At 34.7% G+C, this 16,420-nt stretch overlaps 1 protein-coding gene across 7 annotated transcripts in view; it reads left to right on the top strand.

The window, feature by feature from the left end:
* The window catches only part of sgcz (sarcoglycan zeta), a 171,757-nt gene that overhangs the window by 94,563 nt on the left and 60,774 nt on the right, over positions 1 to 16,420 (top strand). For all 7 annotated transcript variants that reach the window (XM_077719707.1, XM_077719706.1, XM_077719709.1 and 4 more), the window contains one exon: positions 13,594 to 13,803. In XM_077719707.1, coding sequence (XP_077575833.1) covers positions 13,594 to 13,803 — 210 coding nt within the window. The remainder of the gene's footprint in view (positions 1 to 13,593; positions 13,804 to 16,420) is intronic.

Here is a 16,420-nt window from a genome sequence, read left to right as displayed (position 1 = left end):
TTGAGGAGAGCTGCGGGGCTGACAACATAAGACTCAATTAGGATGTCAGAAAGAAATGCAAGTGGAGTGAATGATGGTCACGGAGGTAGAAATGTGAATGGCGCATGGGGCAATGATGAAATACAATCAGGAGGTCTGACTGATGTTTAACACTGGTAAATAGAGTCTTCCTTGCTAGAATGTTTAAAAAAAACATATTTAAAAAGCTAACCAGCCAAAAAACGTCATAAAAAATTGTAATCGGGATTAACCATATCGTTTAATTCATTGAATGGATTTTTTTTTAAATGTGAATAATGTTATCTTTATATTATTCGAATTTAAGCCTCATAAGAAAACAAGAGTTGTGCATCTTTAGACTTGTAAAGATGAATTGGATATTACTTTTTAAAATAGCTTGTAGAAAAAGTGCCTATCTGCTTAAAACTGCCACAATTTGGGCTCATTATGTCAAACTTCTGTTTTATTTTCAAAAAAGTTTAGTTTATTCTTTAAATTGTTGTTCATTTAAAGTGTTTCTGTGCATTTCAGCTCAATAAATGACAATAAATGCATTAGTAAAGTTATTAACGCGTCTAAGTGACAGCACTTATCGAAATTCTTTATTCCAGAATAAAAAGACTGATAAGTAATCAAAGAGAGCTGACAAAAAAATATAAAAATTAAAAAAACAACTTCACTTAGACCTAAAATGCCATGTTTATATTACATACATTATTTTATTGTATTTAAAAGCCTCTGAAAATTCAAGCCCTCCTTCAGTGTGGTAAATGCTGCCTATAAAATGCTATATATCTACAGTATATATTAACATTGTTATTACTGTGAATTTGTAGGCAAGGGGAAAAAATATTGCAGTATAAAAAGAAGTTAGAAGACGGGGTAATGATGGAGGAGCCTAGCTCAAAGCAGGGTCATAAAGCTGGTGTGCTGATTCTGTCACTTCAAGATTTACAAACACACACACAAACACACACAAACACACACACACACACTTTCAGCAGGCGTCCATCATGCCTCTCACAGCATGCCCTTGGAGAATGTTTCTTACCATCTTCATGCAATCTCCAGGTGTATTTTCCCCATTGTGTTAGTTTCTAGTCCTCACATACTTCAACCAAAGCCATATTTATTGACATTATACCCCATTTTAGATAACAGGAGTTGATAATTTACATATTTTCTGTCCTTTTGTCAAAGTCACAGCTTCTTATTTCATTCCCAATTCTTAATCCAAGCAATTAAGCAGAGAAGGAGTCGATTCACCATTTTTTTTTTCAATATCTTGTCATGATTCTGGCAGATTTTGAACATCAGCTGGAGCTTTATTGATCCCTTTTGTGGTGAAAAAAAGAGTCTTTCTATTTAGAAGACTTCTTGAAGAACCTCCCGCATGTTTCCTATCTTGAAGTAGTTTAGGAATAGCAATTCATTTTCAAGTGGATTATTATTCTCATGTTTTAGTTACAAAAATCAGCTCTGAACGAGTTCTGACGGTGATAATGACTCTTACTGTTCTCTCAAATTTTAATTTATGATCATTTGAGACATTTTAGCATCTACAGGCACCTTTTTTTTAATTGCGCCCAATAGACAAGCTCCGTTATCTTTTATAAAGTGCACTAAAGTGTTATTGCAAATCACTGTTGTCATGATTACATGAGTGTAATCTAGCTCACCTGCAACCCCAGTGGGATACGAACTACAGACTGTGTTTAATATTGCTCAGTATATCTAACTAGATGTTCATTACCGTATTTTCACGACTATGAGGCGAACTTAAAAGTCTTAAATTTTCTCCAAAATAGACAGTGCGCCTTATAATCCAGTGCGCCTTATATATGGAAAAAAACAAAACGAAAAACGAAAAACCACCACTGTCGGATATTAAAAAAACACAAACACCTGAACTGAAACAATACTGTTAAATATGCAGATGCCATTTTAGTTTACAAAATCTTCCATCATATAGCTCCTCCCCCACTGCAAGATTTTATACAAAAAAATCCAAAACATCAACAATGGCTGGCTCTAGAGGTGGCTGTGTAACGAGTGCTTCATACCTGGAAGTCAATAGCAAATACCGTATTTCATGACTATAAGGCGCACTTAAATGTCTTAAATTTTCTCCAAAATAGACAGTGCGCCTCATAATACGGTGCGCCTTATAATACGGTGCGCCTTATAATACGGTGCGCCTTATAATACGGTGCGCCTTATAATACGGTGCGCCTTATAATACAGTGCACCTTATAATACAGTGCGCCTTATATATGGAAAAAAAATATCATTCATTGAGTGTGCCCCTTATAATGCGGTGCGCCTTATAGTTGTGAAAATACAGTGTCAGAATCTTCCTTTGTTGTCTATCCCCATCTAAGCCTAGCAACAACCCGCTGTTGCAGACCATGTTCAACAATAGGAAGCTTTTTGATTGACAGATAAACTCCACAGGATGCAACAAACCACAGAAAAGGGGGTCAAAGATAGAGAAGGAACGGAATAATAATGGGAGTCGGCAAAGGAAATGTAAAGGGGTCTGATACAACCAGTAATAATGATGGAGAAAAAGAAAAAACAAAAAAATAGACCACAATAAGAAGTGTTTCTATTATTTATGATGCTCACACAATTGCATAATGGCGTATAGACAAACATGCTGTTGTTATCATTCTTTGACTTTTTATTCATTTCCGCTTTTCATTCACTGTTTATGAGAATGGCCATTATGAAAGCAAAATCCGTATCATTGTAGAACAATGTCACCTCATAACATACTGATAATATACTCACAGGAGAAATGAAATACTTAAATATTATACTTCTCTAAAGTGTAAGACAATCTTTTCAGTCATGCTGATTTCCTACATTTTTATCCTAACCCCAAAAATCAAGACACCCTCGTCGAATATTTGAATGACTACTAGAACATTTAAAACAGCACATTAGACAGAAAAGTGCCTGCTGTTAAATCCCTATTCTCATGTAATCTTTAATATTCCACTTTATATTGCATTTTATCTCATCTCTACATTTACAGTGCACGGTAGACCCACTTGTCGAAAATGTAGTGTGCAGTCAGTGGATTTTTTATTTTATTTTTGTACATTTTCTCTCTCTCTATCCTAGTATTCTACTGTTGTTAAGTTTTCTCACAGGCCTTTATGGTACTTGGACACTCAAATACTCATTTGGCCCATGGTACACTACCCAAAGTATTGGGTTTTTTTCACATGGGAGGCGGTCCTTCAAGTTTTTCACATTCTAATCAAATCCGAGACATTTTTCATAAACTATTACCGTATTTTGCTGTTTAATATACCTGGGTATATTAAATGATTTTTGCTTTTTTGAGCTTACTGTTTGTGCGCCATTTAATATACCCCTGCCATTTAATATACCCCTGCCATTTAATATACCAATGTATATTAATATACAAAATTACCCAGGTATATTAAATGGCAAGTCAGCTTTTTTGGCTAGATTTGTATGGTGTTCATTAGGGCATAATTATAAATACCGTATTTTCATGACTATAAGGCGTACCGCATTCTAAGGCGCACCCTCAATGACACATTTTAATTTTTTCCCATACATTAAGCACACTGGATTATAAGGCACCCTGTCTATTTTGGAGAAAATTTAAGACTTAAGTGCGCCTTATAGTCGTGAAAATACAGTACTTAAGTTTATTAAAATTCCAAGTCAGACTTTATTCAGCAGTAAGTAGTATTAACCTGAGCAGTAAGTAGTTTTAGTCTGCAAAACATTGATGCACCCCATCACGGTATTATCAGTGCGTAGTGGATCGTACCTTCCCGCTTGTGCACCATTTAATATACCCCTGCCGTTTAATATACCTGGGTATATTAAACAGAGGGGTATATTAATCAGCAAAAAATGGTAAGGCTATTTATTAACTGATGAACCTTGCATACCAGACTACTATAGAGAAATTATAGTCCCATAAGTTTTGAGAAATTCCACCCATGGATCTGGATTTGCACTAGTTTTTAGGCCAAAAACGTCTTGTCAGAATGCAACTCTTCAACTCACAAAAACCCTTAACAGTGGGGTGCGCCACGATGAACTGACAAAACTTCTACTGAACCTCCTTTCGTGCCCATTTTTTCCTGACAACTGTAACAAAATGTGACATAACGGACATGAAATTCAGCTAAAATAGGACCGTAAAATTCTGGGACGAACGAGGCATATGATATTCTCTCTCTCTCCCAATGGACCATCTTCAAATTTGTCTCTGCTAAATAATGTAATGTCATCACATCCTTGAGCTGACTGGGTTTCTTATCCACTTTGTGATCTGCAAATGTTTTGACAGTTTCAAAATCGGACTCACCAGTAATGGCCTGTCATTTTTTTTCCCGTCCACTTGTCCTATGTCTCCAATTTAAAGTTTAACTCTTTGTTTTTGGCTTTAGATTCTTTTGCCTCGCTTTCAGCAAACTTTTGCGTGTTGTCAAGTGCAGTTCTGATTATTTATTTCCAGCAAAATCACACATACGAAGATTATTTCCAACAAATTTTGAGTAAATACAAGAAATTTGTAGGGAAATATTGCCATTTTTATGCAAAATCGACTTCATTCAGGTATCAGTTGCATTTTTTTCTCCCATTTCTCAAAATCTATATTTTATATGTCCTTGCACCTCATCTGTTCAGAAACACTGAATCAATTAACATAATAGCCATTCAGCTCATGATAATTAGCAAGGCAGGCTGAAGTTTCTGAGCAAAAGAACCAATTTGGATGAAGTACTGTCATCGGAAGTAATATAAAAGATGAATGGATTAAATCCCACAAGTCAACTCAGTTAGTGGTAATGTTAGAAGACTCACAGCCATATACCGTAATCCATCTACAAATAAACTACACATTCCTAGTGAGAGATTAGGTAAGGGTGGGAAAAAAACTACATTTGAGTGATGTAAGGCAGTTAAAATCTTTGGCTTGTAAGACAGTTAAGGAGAAATCCATAAAGTCAGTTTGCCTTTGGCAATCCGTTCTCCATCGCATGTTGAGTTTAATTACTTCAAGCCTTTAAAATCTCTGCTTTTGGATGAATTAGGACATAATACTTTCTAAAACTCAAAAATATAGTTCAGTATTATCAAATTGGGTATGTTTTTCATACTCATTTGTATTTCTCGTTATGTATTTCTTCGTAACCTAATTTTGATTATGTTATTTTATGAATTATGGCAAACAATACCCTATTGGGAATTTTATCTAGCAAGAATTAGTGAGAAATATGGCCAGAAATAATGTTTTTTTTCGTCAAATTACAGCCAATGTTGTAGGAAACTTAGGAGTTTAAAAATAATTCTACTTTCATTTCTCTTGTCATGCTTACCTAATTTCTTCTGCATTCTTACCATCTGCTAATTAGTCTCGCGGGTCTTTGGGAAAAAAAGGGGAAGACATCATTGGACAGAGATAAATCTAGACATAGACAAATTAGAACAACTTTTCACTCAGGAGCTTCTATAAATAGGATGGTAAAAAAAGTGGACATATAACCGCAACGCTAGCTTTTTGCATAAAAACAGCTTTTGGACAAGACTAAATCACCAAAAGAAATTAAATGATGAAAAGGAAACTTGCATATAATTAAAAATATATAGAAAAACATTTCTTTGAAAGCCCTGGCCAGAATCAACAGTATAAAATAAATGGCTTGATTAACGCTTCTCATTGGATAAAATGGCCAAGCCTTTTCTTCAATTCATTGCTTCCCGACTAGAAAATATAACCCAAGAATTTTCCCAATTGTAGATGGAAGCATAAGATTAAAGAATTACCCTAAGGCGCACTTAAAAGTCTTAAATTTTCTCCAAAATAGACAGGGCGTCTTATAATCCAGTGTGCTTTATATATGGAAAATAAAACAAAATGTGTCATTCGTTGACGGTGCGCCTTTTCAAGCGGTGCGCCGTATGGTCGTAAAAATACGGTACTTTAAAATTGAAAGTTTAAATAACGATTTTAAACTTTTACAAGCCTAGCTTTTTTTTTAAAACTCATTTTTTGACTGTCTATTCATGTTACTTATTTAAAAATACATTCATTTTCCAAGCTGCTTATTCTCTGAAAGATCACAGGGGTGCAGAAGCCTATCCTAGACAACAATGGGCATTAGACAGAGGGCATCCTGAATTGGTTGCCATCCAATCACAGAACACACCGAGACAAACAAACAGCTGGACACAATTTGGCAAAGACCTACACAGCACTGTTTAAAAGTTATATCATAAAATTCCCTAAAACCCATTTATTCTACTATCAAAGCCAAAGCCATAGTAGATCAGTCGAGTAGTTAGTGAACAGGACTGAAGGGTATTTCTTGTGTATATATATCATTTTGGCAACATCGTAATAGTGGCATCTCCCATGGTTCTGTTCAAATCTCGCTTGAGGCCTTCCTGTCTTTGGACTGTCCATATTTACGATTTTAAATAACTTTTGTTTATATGTGTCTTGCAATTTTGCTTCTGGCTACTCCACAACTACCCCTTCTCCTCCTAATGTTAGCTAGAATACGCCTCAACACCCCCGCGAGCATAACGAAGCCAAGACTAAAACATGATAGATTCATCATTGAGTCACTGTGTATTATTTGCATGGTACAGTTTGTTTTTATATTGCTGTTTTTATCCTATCAAATATTGCTGTGTTGTTTATTTGAATGGCAGGTGTAGTATTTCTATTTCTAGTATTTTGTGGGAAGCAATTCACGGCAAAATATTGAACTTTTCCCTTGCACAACATGCCATCTCTTAAATCTGTTGAAGTAGTTAACGCTTCAGCGCACCGGAGTCTTGTTTACAAGTGTTCTGATTTCCACACGCTGTTTGCGTCTCCCTCTGGGTTATAAGATATACAGTCACAGACTATAATTGTTCATATTTTTTTGGACACTTGAGCTCTTTTTAGCGTCTGTGTTTGTGTAGCCTAAGTGTGTATGTGATTGTGTTTGAGGATGACAGCTTTATCCACTGGCTAAGCAACTGACTACCCGCTGGTTTTCAAAATATTGCGACTGGAAGACTGTTTAATCAAATATAAGTCTCATTGGGAGATGGTAATCATAGTATACTGATGTATTTCCTTATTTATGATTTGAATTGGACTTTATTAGTGTTAATGTCATTGAAGTTGTTGGTAAAAACCAATCAGGAGACATGAAAAATAGAGTAGACTCTCTGAAACTCAAATGAATCTAATGACTAACTCATCAGGAAGTTGCCCAGAAGCCAGATAACGACCTTGGATATTTGATTTAGGTGGATTTGGAAAAGGGAATTATGGGAAATAGACTGGTTAGGTGCCCTCGAGGACAACCATAGGTCAGATAGTCCAAAATGGAAGCACAGAAGAGACTTTATTCTGCTAAGTATTTGTCCTTTACACTGATAGAAAGGGAAGAGAGTTAAGATCAGTAGACCGGAAAATTTCACAGTAGTATAATTTTTACTAAAGATTTAGCACAAGAAACACATTTCTACAAATTGAACTTGCGTTTAAATGTGAAATTACTTAATAAAAATCCAAATAATGAATGTTAAATTACTTAGTATGAATCCAAATTATATTAAGTAAAAATAATGTTTAATATAACGTTCCCAGCATATAATTAAAACTATTAAACATTTGCAATCAAGAAATACTAAGGGACATATTCAATATTCTTTTCTTTCTTCTGAAAAGTTTAACAAAAACCCAAAAATATAACAAAAATCTGATTCAAGTCATAGTTATACATTTCAATTGAAAATATAGCAAATGTAATACCTTAACCTTATATATACAATGTTTAGTTTTTAATTAGTGTCATTTTTATCATGTTTTAATATATCTTCAGTCCACAATAGTGGCGGTTATGAGTATTTTGCAGTTTCATTAGTGCATTTAGATTTGATTGAATTACCATTATTTGCAATTTAACCTATTAAAGGGCAATTGTCTATTTTTGGGAATTAACTCATTCACTAAGAAAGTCATTGGTCAACCATTTAATGTCCGTTTTTTGTGGAAAAACCCTACATTTTCCAATCTCAATCTTAACCGCAATAAGTGCACACTTTCATTAAAATCTTGCACTGAAGTAGCTGACAGAAGAAGAGCCAAATGTCAGGCATTTGAAGGCAAACTATTGATCAGATATTAAAAGATGAGAGGAGGCTAGGGCTATGATAGATTGATTGCCAGACCCATTGGACTAGCCCAAGTACTTCAAATATAAGAGCATACCTCATGCATACCAATCACACATCGTACACAAAGTGTAAAGTACTTTTTTTACTTTATACCTAGGATATGGAAAATTCTGAAAAGCCGTGTCTGACTTGACATTTATTTCACAGCAAGTATGCATTAATATTCTTTTGGTTATATAATCAGGCAGTCTGACTATGTAGTGATGTCCAGTTTTATACTACAGACTGTAGCTTCCTTTTTTTTGTTAAAATGGAACTTTCCATTTTAGTGATGATATCCTAAGCCATATTGCTGGGAGGGATGACATTGTGCCATCTGACAACTGCTTTGAAAAAACCAATTGTCGAATGCTTTTGGTGTGATTGGATATTTTTCCTAATGGATTTTGAAAGCTTTCTATAAAGGATACTGGAAGAAAGATGAAAGTTGGCTTTAGAATGTCTCGTCTTTCTTCTATTCTTATCTTCTATTTTTTTATATCTTTGGTAAATGAAGAAAGAAAAATAAATGCTGCAAAAAATGCAGTTAATTTAATTTTTTTATCCAAAAATTAAAGAGTATCTGTATATTTAGTATTTGTTTGTGTTCTACCATTTTAATCTCAGACGACAGAAATTTATTCCTTTAATTTTACGTATAAAATTTACTTTATAAAAGGAAATTAATGTGGTAAATTAATTTTCACATACACTTTTTCCACCAAATCATGTCTGATTATGTCGTTTTGCATCAACGCATTATGAATATAATAAATAAATAATAATAATATAAATTAATAAATAGACTTTCAAACTTGAGCCAAAAAATGCGCCTTTTTCCAAATCTCTAAATGTGTTGCAAATATATAAAAATAAAAATAAAAACCACAGATAATCAATTTGTGAAGAAATGTAACATTGACAACAATTGTGATTTTATACTGCGATATACTTCAAAATACATCACTTTTCTCCAAAGAGTTCCATCACAATTTTACAACACACATTTACACGTGATGCTATGAAACGTATGTTTACGCTCTAGTGGACATACTCTGGTTTATTGCCACATTGGATCATAGGCACTTTCCATAATATCTTATGAGGGTTCAGTCACCGTGTGTATGTGTCAACTGAAGTGGAATAAAGCCCTTGGAGGGTAAAAAACAGACCGATACGTCGAAAAGAAAAAAACGATGCATCATAGACCAGCACTATTCAGACTGGTGGTGAATCAGTAAGATTATTCCAATCTCATATATTACATTTGGATGAACTACCACTAATTGCACCCTATCAAAATATAATTTGAATACATTCTCACCTTTCTCCTTTAATAGAAGTGGATAATTTTAAAGATGTTTTTTATTTCACAATGGAAATGGAAGTCTGCTCCATTAGAGTTGTCTTTGTACAAGTAATAGATTTTTTTAGAATAAAAAAAGCATATTGTAGGTTGATTGAAGTGTAAAGGGAAAGATAGAAATAAAATAAAACCACACATAGTCATTTTCACTCCAAGAAATGAAAGTTTGCCAATATAAAGGATCAGTTAACCACTTAACTTTCCTGTTTTACTCCCTTCTGTGGAATCATTTTCAACCATTTAATAGTAGTACCGTATTTTCACGACTGTAAGGTGCACCGCATTTTAAGGCGCACCCTCAATGGATGACATTTTTTCCATATATAAGGCGCACTGTATTATAAGGCGCACTGTCTATGTTGGAGAAAATTTAAGACTTTTAAGTGTGCCTTATAGTCTTGAAAATATGGTAATTGCTATTGACTTCCAGGTATGAAGCACTCACTCACTACACAGTCACCTCTAGAGCCAGCCATTGTTGAGGTTTCGATTTTTTTGGTATAAAATCTTGTAGTGAGGGAGGAGCTATATGATGGAAGATTTTGTAAACTAAGATGGCATCTGCATATTTAACAATATTGTTTCAGTTCAGGCGTTTTTGTTTTTTTTAATATCCGACAGTGGTGGTTTTTCGTTTTTGGTATTCTGTTTTTACCATATATAAGGCGCACTGGATTATAAGGCGCACTGTCTATTTTGGAGAAAATTTAAGACTTTTAAGTGCGCCTTATAGTCGTGAAAATACGGTAGTTCAATTTTTACACAGTTGTACAATACGACCTTGTGTTTGCCTCCCTTAAAAGACAAACAGGGACCCCGTAGAGAGGAAGATAATAGGTTGAGACCAGTTGAGCATGTTGCTTCAGACCAATAAAACAAAACAGAAACTCTTGAGTTTTCCTTTTAGTTTTTTTTTCTTCTTCTCCAATCCCCCCTCTGGAGACTAGCCAAGCGTCAGCATTTCTGGATTCCCATCAATGCTTGTTGGTATCTTTACAAAGTAGAATAGAGAAACTAGCCTATTGTGATTTGTAACAGTCATGCAGGCTCAGCAAATAGAGATACACTGTAATGTACGTGTGAGAAACAGCGATGAAGAAGTGCAGAATAAATTAGAAGGTGAATCGAAAGATAGAGGAAAATGTCTCAAGAGAGTAGTAGCGACAGAGATAGGCTGATAGCGTTGCCTCGTAGCCAGTGTCCATATCTCCTGCCACCAATGAATCATGCTGAATGACAACTAATGGACTCAACCGTCCTCTACGTCTTATCTTCCCACTCTCTCTTCTCCCCTTCGCCATCCACTTCTACCCGTCTTTCAGTTCTCGCCGCCCCGTCTTGGCTTCATCCCCCCCAACTCGGCTTTTCTCATTCTTATCCAGTTCTCGGCTCCACACTCTGCCCTCCTGCTCTCTTTTGCTATCAGAACATTCTCAGTGAAGCAAGGACTGCAGACAAGAGAAGTGTTTACTTCACCCCACACACACACCCTAAAAAAAGTTAACCCAACAAATAGAGAATGGCAGTAAGAGGGCATGGTTAACATAAATAGGCTGAGAAATAAATAAGGACCTTGGAAATGTATGTCTTATGGTGACACCTGGATTTGTACATAGAATTCCTATATTTATGTTTTTAAATGTACATCAAATCATTGAGCTTTCGTTGTTACAGTTTCTTATGATATTTAGGAAGTTAATTCATTACAGTAGTTTCAGAATATGGATTTTTCGTAAGTAGTGACACAATTTAGAAGCTTTAATTGGTTCCAAACCACTCAACGATCCCCAAAAATACTCCAAAACCATTTAAAAAATGATAAAAGTATACCAAATTTGTAGGAAATGTGTCAAAACACATAAAAAATAATGTTTTTACTTTTTTTTAATGCCATTTAAATGAATAAGATAAGAGTGAATGGTATCTACGTTTGGCAGTTGAGTAAACCTACAACTTAACAATTTAAAATGTTAAATTGGGTCAAATACCAATCCGACAATTCCAGGCATAGAATATAAACACACATGGAGCCAGATAGCAAGAAAAAACTACACAAAGTCACATCTAAATGGCAGTCTAAGCATTTTATTCCATTTATCCTGTTAAAGGTCGCAGGGTAGACATTCTAAGTAACAGTATGCACTTCATCTTGAGCTGCGTCTGTCCATCAAAACTGAAGCTTATCTTGAGCGGGAGATACTTTGCTGGCTATTCCAGCTGACATAGGGAGAGAGGACTGAACATCTGTCAATCACAGAGGTGACATGAAGAAACAGATAACCCATTACATTGACATTTACGCCAATGGGCAATGTATTTAATTAAATAAATATGCATTTCAGTCCTTTGGGTGGCTGATAGCTAATACCTGGAGAAATATGATGCCAGTGAAATCATAGGCATTCATATTTCCAAAACAATGTGCAGATTCAAGTACAGACGTAATCCCGTTAGTATAATCATCGTTTTGTTTGACTAGCCTTGCAAATACAATAAAATAACTTCAATTAGCAGATTAATATCAGTAGTTTTCCATTTTTTTGGAGCAATCTGCCACCCAATGTTCATCAAAATGGGTAAAAAAAAATCGATGGTATTTTTTATCACAATACTTTCACTTTCATTACCACTTATCCTATTTTGTTATGTATATTTTTTAATTTGGGGGAAAAAAATGTTAAACCAAGTGTCTTGATGATGGAGTCTTGTCATCTATTGAATAGATTGAGTAAATTAAATGAGTAAATTTGCTAGGAAAGTCAAAGTACCGTATTTTCATGACTATAAGGCGCACTTAAGTCTTACATTCTCTCCAAAATAGACAGGGCGACTTATAATCCAGTGTGCTTTATATACGGGAAAAAAATGAAAATGTGTCATTCATTGACAGTGCGCCTTTAAATGCAATGCGCCTTATAGTCGTGAAAATACGGTAACTGTAGTTTTTGGCTGGAGAGAAGCTGTGGCAGCATAAGAGTCTGGACAAGATGACTTTTGAATGAAAATTCCCTAAAGACAAATGAACACCTTCCTCTAAAATTGGCCCCCTTTTTTTCTCTCCAGGAAAGATAATGGCTTACAACTTTAATTACTTAGGCCAATACATGGTATTACTCACACATGGGCATTAAAGGGCTAACAACTGATCCCATTAGGACCACGTTGCTAAACGAGGCAACGTAATCAAGCTATCGGATGAATTAAAGTGTTGTCTTACTGCGTTTTGAGAGCTCTTACTTTTCAGCTTTTCTTGTTTCAATAAAAGCGCAGATGGTCGCTCTGCAATGTTCGGTACATGATCAGTTCAAGCAAACTATGTGCTTAATTAGTTTCTTTACATTTCTCCAGTGTAGACATTTTCGTTTATTAAAAAAAAAAAAAACAGTTTCAGATACGTCTCCCTAGTTTAGAAATTTCTACTATTTGCATTTTGTGTACATATACAGGCAATATTGCTATTTAGAGAAGTGTAGTATGTATTTTCTACCCTTAATTTGCATTTTAATCATATAAAATCAGTAATTATTTTTTCTATCTGTTATTTTTATCGTTTTTCTACGCTTTATTTACTGGTAATACATTTCTATTTGTCTTTTCTTATAGTTTCACCTCTAAACAAGATGCCTTGTCCAATTATTGAAATAATTCCCCAATGATTCTTCTAAAAATCAATCTTCATTATCTAAATGTGTTGCCAAATTGTTTATCAATATCATTTCCACAAACTGACAAAGTTAATTATAGTGGTGATTTTCTTTGAAATAAACTCATGCAAACTGACAAATTTGCTAAGGAGGTTGTTACGTGTAATCTTAAAAAAATATATATATTTTTTTCTTTTTTAATGTTTCTGGTTGGTTATGTTATGCTACCTCGCCAAAATTGCAAAAGTTTTGGGTCAGGGAGTAACTCATGCTTAACATATGTTTGTGAAAGTTGTTAATAGAGTACAAGTTATGGTATTATAATCGATAAGGCATGTTTTTAATGAAAATATTTGTTTATTTCAGATGACTCAAGAGCAGTACATCTTGGCAGCGCAACCCAACTCTCTACACCAGCGGGGGGCGTCGGTATGCGCAGCTCAGGTGTACCCCGCGGTGGGAATCTATGGCTGGAGGAAAAGATGCTTGTACTTCTTCATTCTCCTCCTTGTCGTCACCATGATTGTCAACCTGGCGTTGACCATCTGGATCCTCAAAGTCATGAATTTCACTCCGGTAAGAGGCGACTTGTCTGCGTGTCATTAAAATGACAAAATGTTATACGCTTCATTGCTCGTGAGGGACTTTATGTGAGGAGCACTCAAGGGCTGCTTTAAAAGCTTTGCTGTCAGGTAAAAGAAAGGTCAGATTCTTTGTAAACCAACCAAAAATGTTCGGGGGAAATAAGATCTACAAAACCTGAAAGTAGATTCTTTACCACTTTACACACTTTGTCTTACAATGCGTGGAATATGTCATTGTATGCATATTTTAGTAGTGCTTTGGTTCTTACATATATGTGATTTGCAGTGTGGAATTATTGCAATGTATTGCACCATCAAATTGATTTGGATGTTATTGGAGGCATTTTTTTTGCAACTCGTAAAAAAAGGCTGAATGCCAATTAGTATGGGTTTATCTTTTATTTTTATTTTTTTAACTGAGGCTCTATAAGCGTGCCATTCAGGGGTTACGGCACCCAAGTAAGCCGTATCTCCTCAAGCCGTGGAAGAGTAAAACTTTGATGGTTGCTATGCAAATAGAGCAGCATTTAACCTGACTTATATTTTAACATGTATAAGAGGAGCAGTAAAATAAAAGGATGGAGGGGGTGAAAATGTATATGGCTGAAGGGAGGAAGCATCACAAGGTTAAAAATGATATTTCAGGCGATAATAGTATGAAAAACAACATGGAAAAACACAAGAATGAAGACATAAAAAGAAGAGGTAAGAACAGATAAAAACAATTCAATAAGGAATGAATAAAGTATGATGGGAATGAATATGATTATGTTCAAGCTATGGAAGAAAAAAATATTTTTATGATCTGAAATATGTACAATAATGGCCAAAGTATGCACTTGAAAGTACAAAAATTATTATAGATCCAAGCAACCATGTCTACTTCTATTTTGTCAAAACAATAATATCATGAGTATTTATTCATATCTTCACCAGAATAATTTACTGAATTCAGTCTTTAAAAATACAAAGTATCAACAGCTATGCATAGAAAATGTAAAATAGTGTTTGGGCTATTGTAGCATCTATTTAAAAAATGTAAAGAAAATATTATACAAGGTATATGAACCTATTGAACAATGACAAGCAGCTCAATGTATTTTTAACCTATTATTTTTTGTAGTTTTCTTATTTAAGGGCAGATAACATCACCTGTTTTGCACTGACCTTTCTTGTTTGGGTAACACACTTTACTGCTCATTGCTTCCTTACAAAGAAAAGCAAATATAGAGGAAAAATAGACGGATTACATCGTTTTTGGGTTGTTTTTTTTAGAACAAGGTATATATATAAACTGTATTACAATGGACAGTATGGCGTGCACTCTCAGCATCTCAGAGCATCTGCTTTTTGGTCCATTGAGACTCGTTGATCGATTCTACTGCTTGCTAGAGTTAAAGTAAATGGATGATGAGTTGGCAGATGTGCATTGGAACATCAGAACAGTTTTAAGAATGACACAAAACCGAATTAAACCAATCACAAATACTTGTATTCAAACCCTTTTGAATCTCCTGCTCTGACTTTGACACCAAAGACGTTAAAACAGTCCAAAAACTGTTAAAAATACAGTCAATGAATGACGTATTTTGAAAAACCAACTGATTACTGACCTGGACAATTCATTTCTTTCTTATGGTGGTCTTTGAAATATGGAGTTCTGAGTGAAAAGGCAGGACAAACATATTTGCTTTTGAAGAGACAGTTTTGGCAGTAAATTATGGCGGAGGGCATTGAAGTGAGACCTAACCTGTGTGTGAATGGCAGACTTAGTCAGCAAGGATATTCATGTACTCACGCTGTGCCAGAATTCCTTCCGTGCCTTCTTATGCTGATGTCTGCCGCTGTAAGGGTGTTTATTCATCTGTGTTTTTTGTTCTTTCAGGCGTGTGAGCATTTAGTATACAGGGTAATGCAAAAAAAATGGGACATTTTTTTTAGCAATTGCCTAAAAAAATAGTTTTTTTTTTCATTATAAATAAAATTATGCTATTCAGGAAGCATGAATGAATTAGCATTTTCTTGAAATTACATTAAAATCAATTTATATTGTCAATTTAATCCGGAATTTACCAAGATTTACTAAAATTGGCAGTTTTTCCCTTCCTCAAGGCCATTTTTTTTGTAATGCTGTCTTGCTCATGTCTGCCAATATGCAAGATGTCCTATTTTTTTGGGTTAATTTGTACATTTTCTGATGATTGTGCGATTTATTCTGCATTCCGTTTCCAGGTTTTCGACTTTACAGTTTTAATTTGTCTTTGCCAAACTTTATGGTTGAGTTTTAGCTCAAATTTATCAATTTTAACAAAACTATTATAGTAACCGTTTCAATGCATCCAATACTAATGGAAGAAAAACCCACATTGGGTTAATGAATGTGCAATTTTTATACTTTAAATCATGTTGAGTGCATAACAAACTGCGAATACATTTGAAAAATGTTATCCTGGAATACATAGCCTTCAAAACTTTGATAACTGGAGCAGTTTTGTTCAAAATACTTGGACAGATCCCTCCTGCGCCTTTAATTTAAACCCACATCTCAAGCAGAACAATTATTAGTATTCAATATCTGTGAATTGCACTTTGCTATAATTGACGTTAAC

Source organism: Stigmatopora nigra, chromosome 6, assembly GCF_051989575.1.
Source record: "Stigmatopora nigra isolate UIUO_SnigA chromosome 6, RoL_Snig_1.1, whole genome shotgun sequence".
Classification (NCBI taxonomy): domain Eukaryota; kingdom Metazoa; phylum Chordata; class Actinopteri; order Syngnathiformes; family Syngnathidae; genus Stigmatopora; species Stigmatopora nigra.
The sequence above is the reverse complement of the archived record's forward strand: the minus strand, read 5'-3'. Positions and strand labels throughout refer to the sequence as shown.